The sequence below is a fragment of the Grus americana genome, chromosome 39 (assembly GCF_028858705.1).
Source record: "Grus americana isolate bGruAme1 chromosome 39, bGruAme1.mat, whole genome shotgun sequence".
NCBI classification, from domain to species: domain Eukaryota; kingdom Metazoa; phylum Chordata; class Aves; order Gruiformes; family Gruidae; genus Grus; species Grus americana.
The window spans coordinates 540,766-548,664 of NC_072890.1; the positions used below are offsets into that span (position 1 = coordinate 540,766).

Here is a 7,899-nt window from a genome sequence, read left to right on the forward strand (position 1 = left end):
GGGGCCCCAAAACTCTATAGGGGACCCAAAAAGTCTATAGGGGACCCCAAAACTCTATAGGGGACCCAAAATGTCTATAGGGGACCCCAAAATCTTCAAGGGGGACCCCAAAACCCTATAGGGGACCCCAAAACTCTATAGGGAGCCCCAAAATCTTCAAGGGGGACCCCAAAACTCTATAGGGGACCCAAAAAGTCTATAGAGGACCCCAAAACTCTATAGGGGACCCCAAAACCCTATAGGGGACCCAAAAAGTCTATAGGGGGCCCCAAAATCTTCAAGGGGGACCCCAAAATCTTCAGAGGGGGCCCCAAAACTCTATAGGGGACCCAAAAAGTCTATAGGGGACCCCAAAACTCTATAGGGGACCCAAAATGTCTATAGGGGACCCCAAAATCTTCAAGGGGGACCCCAAAACCCTATAGGGGACCCCAAAACTCTATAGGGAGCCCCAAAATCTTCAAGGGGGACCCCAAAACTCTATAGGGGACCCAAAAAGTCTATAGAGGACCCCAAAACTCTATAGGGGACCCCAAAACTCTATAGGGGACCCAAAATGTCTATAGGGGACCCCAAAATCTTCAAGGGGGACCCCAAAACCCTATAGGGGACCCAAAAAGTCTATAGGGGGCCCCAAAATCTTCAAGGGGGACCCCAAAATCTTCAGAGGGGGCCCCAAAACTCTATAGGGGACCCAAAAAGTCTATAGGGGACCCCAAAACTCTATAGGGAGCCCCAAAATCTTCAGGGGGACCCCAAAAGTCTATAGGGGACCCAAAAAGTCTGCAGATGGCCCCAAAATCTTCAAGGGGGACCCCAAAACCCTATTGGGGACCCCAAAAGTCTATAGGGGGCCCCAAAAGTCTGCAGGTGGCCCCGAAATCTTCAAGGGGGACCCCAAAATCTTCAGAGGGGGCCCCAAAACTCTATAGGGGACCCAAAAAGTCTATAGGGGACCCCAAAACTCTATAGGGGACCCCAAAACTCTATAGGGAGCCCCAAAATCTTCACGGGGGACCTGAAAAGTCTATAGGGGACCCCAAAACCCTATAGGGGACCCCAAAATCTTCAGGGGGACCCCAAAACCCTATAGGGGCCCCCAAAATCTCTATAAGGGACCCCAAAAACCACTAAGGGACCCCAAAAACCCTATAGGGGACCCCCAAACCCTATAGGGGACACCCCCCCCCCCAAATATCTACAGGTGCCCCAAAACCCTATAGGGGACCCCAAAAAACACCACGGGGACCCCCAAACCCTACAGAGAACCCCCCCAAATCTCTATAGGGGACCCCAGAAAACACTATGGGACCCCAAAATCTCTGTAGGGGACCCCAAAAACCCTATAGGAGACCCCAAAATCTCTATAGGGGACCCCAAAAACCACTGTGGGACCCCAAAATCTCTACAGGGGCCCCCAAACCCTATAGGGGACCCCAAAATCTCTGTAGGGGCCCCCACAATCTCTATAGGGGACCCCAAAAACCACTACGGGACCCCAAAATCTCTACAGGGGACCCCCAAATCCTCCCGTTTCCCCCCCCTCCCCCCCCAAAAAAAACCCCACCCTGCCGAGGGAGGGGGAGGGGCCCCCAAGCCCCTGCCCCTCCCCCCCCCTCCCCGCGCCGAAAATAAAATAAAATAAAAAAAAAAATTTTAAAAAAAAATGGGGGCAAACCCGGCGGATTTGGGGGTGTGCGGGGGGGGGGGAGGGGCGATGGCAGGGAGGAGGGGGCGTGGCCGGAGGGGGCGTGGCCGGCTCCTGATTGGTTGCCGCGTGGGGGGAGGGGAAGGGGGCGTGGCCGGCGCGGCGGTTGGCGGGAACCGTTGGCGGGAACCGTTGGCGGGAGAGAACGGGGGGTGCCCAGCCCCCCCCCCCCCCCCTTCCCCCCCACGCGGGACCCCCCCCCCCACCCCACGTAGCACGTGGCACCCCGCCCCCCACCCGGGAACCCCCTCAGTGGGGTGGGGGAGGTGAGTGGGGGAGGGGCTGGGGGGGGGGAATCTGTGGGGCTGGGGGATGTGTGGGGCTGGGGGGGATCTGTGGGGCTGGGGGGGCTGGGAGAGGATCTGTGGGGCTGGGGGGATCTGTGGGGCTGGGGGATGTGTGGGCCTGGGGGGGATCTATGGGGCTGGGGGGGGATCTGGGGGGCTGGGGGGATCTGTGGGGCTGGGGGATGTGTGGGCCTGGGGGGATCTATGGGGCTGGGGGGCTGGGGGGGGGATCTGTGGGGCTGGGGGGAATCTGTGATCTATGGGGTTGGGGGGATCTATGGGGCTGGGGGGGATCCGTGGGGCCAGGGACTATGGGGCAGCAGCCCTAAATCCGTGGGGCAAGAGCCGCACCGTGGGTCAAGGCCTGTCCCTCACTAACACCCCCTCCCCCCGCTCCCCCCCAATCCCCAGCCCCCCTCCCCTCCCCCCACCATGCCCCTCCCCCCCCCCCCTCCCCCCTCTCCCTCCCTCCTCACCCCCCCTCCCCCACCCCGCCGCCCCTTCCGCAGCCTCAGTCGTCTCTCCGGTCGCCCCCCAACCCCCGCTTGGACCCTGCCGGGACCCCAGGGTATCCCCATAGAGGGGGAGGGGGTGGGGGGAGGGGAGATGGGGTTCACCCCTCCCCCCCCCAGCCGCCTCTACGATCCCTCCCGCCCCCAAAGTTTCTTCCGTCAGTGCTTCCAGGTCCTGGGGCGTGTGGGGCAGGGCTCCTTCGGGGAGGTCTATAAGGTATGGGGCGGGGGGGGGAGGGGCGGGGGGGGTCTGACCCATGGGGTGGGGTGGTCACCAATCCCTAAGGGTCCACCCCACATGGCTATGGGTCTGCCCCACGGCGCTATGGGTCTGCCCCACATCCCTATGGGTCCAATCCCCATCTCCACGTCCCTGTGAGTCAGCCCCACACATCTATGGGTCAGCCCCACACCTATGGGTCCACCCTACACCTATAGGTCCCTCACCCATCCATGGGTCCCACCCCACACCTATGTGTCCTGCCCCACACATCTATGGGTCAGCCCCACATCTATGGGTCCCCTCCCATCCTTCTGTCTCTTCCCTCACCCAGCCACGTGTCCCACCCCTCTGTGTCCCACCCCGCCCATCTATAGGTCTGCCCCACACATCTATGGGTCCAGCCCCACACCTATGGGTCCTGCCCCACACATCTATGGGTCCAGCCCCACACCTATGGGTCCACCCTACACCTATGGGTCCCTCACCCATCCACGTGTCCCACCCCACCCCTCTGTGTCCCACCCCGCCCATCTATAGGTCTGCCCCACACATCTATGGGTCCAGCCCCACACCTATGGGTCCCCTCCCATCCTTCTGTCTCTTCCCTCACCCATCCACGCGTCCCACCCCACCCCTATGGGTCCAGCCCCACCCCTCTGTGTCCCACCCCACCCATCTATAGGTCTGCCCCACACATCTATGGGTCCAGCCCCACACCTATAGGTCTCTCCCCCACCACCGCCCCCGCCAGGTCCGCAGCCTCGACGACGGCCGCCTCTACGCCATCAAACGTTCCCTCCGCCCTTTCCGGGGTCCCCTCGATCGCCTCCGTCGCCTCTCGGAAGCCGCCAAACACCGACGTGTGGGGCAGCACCCCAACTGCCTCCCCCTTCTATGGGGCTGGGAAGAACGCGGTCGCCTTTACCTCCAAACCCAATTCTGCCCTTCCGGCAGCTTGAGACAAATTTGGGGTGAACGGGGGGTCCCCGTTAGCGAGTGGCGACTTTGGGGGTACCTGTGGGACCTCCTCCTCGCCCTCCGCCATCTTCACGCCCGCCCCATAGCGCACCTCGACCTCAAACCCGCCAACGTCCTTTTGGCGCCCGGCGGTTGTCGATTAATCGATTTTGGGGTTTCGGTAACGCCGGGAGAAAAATGGGGGGAGGGGAAAGATGGAGGGGGAGGGGATCCTCGTTACGTCGCCCCGGAAATTTTTGGGGGGTCGGTTGGACCCCCGGCAGATGTTTTTAGTTTGGGTCTGACGATTTTGGAGTTGGGGGTCGGAAAAAGGCTGCCGGAAGCGGGGGAAGGGTGGCAGGAATTGAGGCGCGGGGGGCTGCCCCACGGCGCGGCGTCAGGTATGGGGCAGGGTTATGGGGGGGGGTGGGGGTATGTGGGGGTGGGGGGTGGGTTCGCCCCACATATTGTTTTCTTCCACCCCCCACCCCCCCCCATAGGGTTTTCGGCCGAATTACGGGAGGTGCTGGGCGCCATGTTGGAGCTGGACCCACGGCGGCGACCCACGGCGGAGGAGTTGTTGGGTTGGGGGTCGGTGAAGAGGGCGGGGAGGTGGAGAGCGGTCACGCGATTGGCTGACGAGGGGTTGAGGCGCTTGGATGATTGGCTGAAGGTCAGACCCACGGCGAGGTGTCCCTGCCCCACATCGTCCTTGTCCCTGCCCCACATTGTCCTTGTCCCTGCCCCACATCCCCTGTCCCTGCCCCACGGTGAGATGTCCCTGCCCCGCAGCGAGATATCCTGCCCCACATCCTGTGTCCCTGCCCCACAGCAAGGTATCCTGCCCCACATCCCCTGTCCCTGCCCCACGGCAAGATATCCCTGCCCCACAGCAAGATATCCTGCCCCACATCCCCTGTCCCTGCCCCACAGTGCTGTATCCCACCCCACATCGTCCTGTCCCTGCCCCACATCATCCTGTCCCTGCCCCACAGCAAGGTATCCTGCCCCACATCCCGTGTCCCTGCCCCATGGCGCCATATCCCGCCCCACATCATCCCATCCCTGCCCCACGGCGCTGTATCCTGCCCCACATCCCATGTCCCTGCCCCACGGCGCCGTATCCCACCCCACATCATCCCGTCCCTGCCCCACAGCGAGATACCCTGCCCCACATCATTCAGTCTCTGCCCCACAGCGCAATATCCCACCCCACATCCCCTATCCCCGCCCCACATCCCGGGTCCCTGCCCCACGGCACATCCTTCATCGTTTCCCCTCTTCCCCAGGGCTGCTGGCAAACCCTACGGCAGCTATGGGGCGCGCTATGGGGTAGAGCCCCATGGCTGTGGGCCCCCGCCACCCCCCCCAGCTCCCCGCTGCCGCCCCCCCTCACCCCCCCCAGCCCCTGGGAGGAAGATGATGATGACGACGACGATGACGACGATGATGATGACAAAGCCCCCCCCACGCCGTGGGGCCGAGGCTCCCGGAGATGTGTGGGGCAGCGCCGTGGGGCAGAGAGGGTGCCGTGGGGTGGATGTTCCTCCTCCCCGCCCCGACCCCTCGGCGCCAGGTGAGCTCTGCCCCACGGCGACGCTCTGGCCCACGGCGAAGCCTTTGCCCCACGGCGAGGCTCTGCCCCATGGCTGACACACACACCCCCCACTCTGCCCCACAGATCCCCCAGCCCCACGGGCGGCCTGCGACGGAGCCTCACCTTCGAGGAGGAGCCGGAAGAGCCCAACCCCCCCCCCAAATAAAGTCCCTCCCCCCACCCAGCAACACTCGCCCCGCCCCCGCTTGGTTATGGGTCTGGGCCCCACATCTGCCCCCCAAGTGTCCCTCCCCCCCCCTCCCCAAACCCCACGTCTGCCCCACGGCTCCGGCTTCGGGGTACGGCTTTATTTGGGAGTGGGGGGGGGGGGGGGCTGTGGGTCCCGTGGCCAATCTATGGGTCCCGGGGGGGGGGAAATCAGTGGGTCCCGTGGGGGACCTGTGGGTCCCAGGGGAGATCTGTGGGTCTCGTGGCACTTGTGGGTCCCGTGGCCGATCTATGGGTCCCATGGGGAGATCTATGGGTCCCATGAGAGATCTGTGGGTCCCCTGGGGGAGGATCTGTGGGTCTATGGGAAATCTGTGGGTCTTGTGGTGTCTGTGGGTCCCATGGGGAGATCTATGGGTCCTGTGGGTGATCTGTGGGTCCTGTGGAGAATCTATGGGTCCCGTGGGTGATCTATGGGTCCCATGGGGAGAATCTGTGGGTCCTGTGGCCGATCTATGGGTCCCCTGGGGGAGATCTGTGGGTCCCATGGGGAATCTGTGGGTCTCGTGGCATTTGTGGGTCCTGTGGCCAATCTATGGGTCCCATGGGGGGATCTATGGGTCCCGTAAGAGATCTATGGGTCCCGTGGGCGATCTATGGGTCCCATGGGGGGGGGGGGAGGGGGGGAATCTGTGGGTCCCGTGGGATTTGTGGGTCCCGTGGGGCAGCGGCCCCTTCTCAGGATGCGTCAGAGTTTTTTGGGGGGGGACACACAATAAATTAAGGGGGGTCCCGGGGTGGGGGGGGGGGGGTGGGGGTTGGGCAGCTCCGGCTCCCCCCATCCTGGCGTCGAGGGGCCTGTGGGAGAAACGGGGAGTTTTGGGGTGAAAAACGGGGATTTTGGGGTCGAGGGGTTGGTTGGGGGGGGCAGGGTGGAGTTTTGGGGTGAAAAAGGGGGAATTTGGGGTTACCTGGGCTAGAGGTTCTCGTAGTCGGGGCCGTAGTCCTCGCTCTCGCTGGCTGTGGGGACAGGGAGGGGGTCATGGGGGGGGGAGAGGGGCCGAATCCGTGGGGCAGCCCCAAATCTGTGGGGCAGGACCCCAAATCTGTGGGGCAGGACCCCAAACCCACCCACCCCCCCCCACATACTCACCGTCACGGGGGCTGGAACCGGCCGGGGGGACGTTGATGTACTCCAGGCTGTCACCTGTGGGGCAGAGGTGTGGGGCAGGGCTATGGGGCAGGGTGTGGGGGAAGGGTGTGGGGAAGGGCTGTGGGGCAGGCTACGGAGCAGAGCGATGGGGAAGAGCTGTGGGGCAGGATGTGGGGCAGGGCTATAGGGCAGGCTATGGAGCAAGGTTATGGGTCAGGCTATGGGTCAAGCTATGGGGCAGGCTATGGGCAGAGCTATGGGGCAAGGTAGTGGGGCAAGGCTGTGGGGCAGAGCTATGGGTCAGGCTGTGGGGCAGACTATGGGGCAGGCTGTGGGGCTAAGCTATGGGTCAAGCTATGGGTCAAGCTATGGGGCAGGCTGTGGGGCAGAGCTATGGGGCAGAGCTATGGGGCAGGCCGTGGGTCTCACCCAAGGAGCTGCGGGTTCCCTCGGGGACGTTCTCGTACTCCTCACCCGGCGCCGCTGCGAGAGACGGGTCAGGGGGGGTGGGGAGATGTGGGGAGGTGTGGGGAGGTGTGGGGCACGCGTGGGGACATGGGGGGGGGACATTTGGGGGGGTGGGGAGATGTGGGGACCTTGGGAGGGGGATGTGGGGTGACACGGGGGGACGTGGGGGATGTGGGGGGGGACGCGGGGGGATGTGGGGGGACGTGGGGATGTGGGGAGATGTGGGGAGATGTGGGGTGACGTGGGGAGATGTGGGGTGACGTGGGGACATGGGTGACGTGGGGAGATGTGGGGTGACACGTGGGGCGACATGCGGGGTGACACGGGGGGGGTGATGTGGGGTGACACGGGGTGATGTGGGGTGACACGGGGGGGGTGATGTGGGGCGACGTGGGGTGACGTGGGGTGACACGTGGGGGTCGTCGCCCACCCGAGGACTCGCTGTCCCCCCCCCGGGGGGTCCCATCCGGCGCCGCCTGGTCCGGGAGCACCTCGCTGGGGACGAGAGGGGACACGGGTGGGCGTGGGGGGATGGGGGGAGGGGTGGGGTGGGGGATGGGGTGGGGTGGGGGGAGGGGACGTGACCCACATGTAGCCGGTGGCGTAGGGCTCGTTGCTGTAGTCATCGTCCCCTTCGGGGGGTGGGGGAGGGTCGCGGGGTCCTGGAGGGGGTGGGGGAGGGGAGATTGGGGGTGATGTAGGGGGGTGGGGGGGGGGGAGGGGAGATGGGAGTGTCACCCCACCCCCACACCCCCCCTGTCCCCCCCCCCCCCCCCCCCAACTCACCCGGCTCGGGGTGGGCGGTGGAGACCCGGCGGCTCTGGGG

The 7,899-nt window shown here is 64.3% G+C and overlaps 2 protein-coding genes across 2 annotated transcripts; one reads left to right on the plus strand and one right to left on the minus strand.

Annotated features, from left to right (window-relative positions):
* The first annotated feature begins 1,717 nt into the window (after window positions 1-1,717).
* Window positions 1,718-5,473, plus strand: PKMYT1 (protein kinase, membrane associated tyrosine/threonine 1). Its single transcript, XM_054808669.1, has 7 exons — window positions 1,718-1,839; window positions 1,924-1,974; window positions 2,658-2,724; window positions 3,482-4,088; window positions 4,188-4,360; window positions 4,977-5,263; window positions 5,369-5,473. Exons 1-7 carry the CDS (start codon window positions 1,718-1,720, stop codon window positions 5,448-5,450), a joined length of 1,389 nt encoding a protein of 462 aa, XP_054664644.1. The 3' UTR covers window positions 5,451-5,473.
* A 184-nt stretch (window positions 5,474-5,657) lies between these two features.
* LOC129198990 (uncharacterized) lies at window positions 5,658-7,892 on the minus strand. Its single transcript, XM_054808683.1, has 7 exons — window positions 7,860-7,892; window positions 7,663-7,735; window positions 7,504-7,568; window positions 7,035-7,088; window positions 6,606-6,659; window positions 6,424-6,472; window positions 5,658-6,310 (listed from the first exon to the last, which is right to left on the minus strand). Exons 2-7 carry the CDS (start codon window positions 7,697-7,699, stop codon window positions 6,201-6,203), a joined length of 369 nt encoding a protein of 122 aa, XP_054664658.1. The 5' UTR covers window positions 7,700-7,735; window positions 7,860-7,892; the 3' UTR covers window positions 5,658-6,200.
* Between the last annotated feature and the right edge of the window lie 7 nt (window positions 7,893-7,899).

What these genes read in the sequence shown, in the direction of transcription:
- PKMYT1 (XM_054808669.1), top strand. Translation starts at nt 1,718, where the DNA reads ATGGCAGGGAGGAGGGGGCGTGGCCGGAGGGGGCGTGGCCGGCTCCTG. An exon ending in GCCCCACGGCGCGGCGTCAG is followed by an intron (nt 4,089 to 4,187) that starts GTATGGGGCAGG and finishes CCCCCCCCATAG; the next exon opens with GGTTTTCGGCCGAATTACGG. An exon ending in GCTTGGATGATTGGCTGAAG is followed by an intron (nt 4,361 to 4,976) that starts GTCAGACCCACG and finishes CCTCTTCCCCAG; the next exon opens with GGCTGCTGGCAAACCCTACG.
- LOC129198990 (XM_054808683.1), bottom strand. Translation starts at nt 7,699, where the DNA reads ATGACTACAGCAACGAGCCCTACGCCACCGGCTACAT. An exon ending in GGGGGACAGCGAGTCCTCGG is followed by an intron (nt 7,089 to 7,503) that starts GTGGGCGACGAC and finishes CGTCTCTCGCAG; the next exon opens with CGGCGCCGGGTGAGGAGTAC. An exon ending in CGGTTCCAGCCCCCGTGACG is followed by an intron (nt 6,473 to 6,605) that starts GTGAGTATGTGG and finishes CTGTCCCCACAG; the next exon opens with CCAGCGAGAGCGAGGACTAC.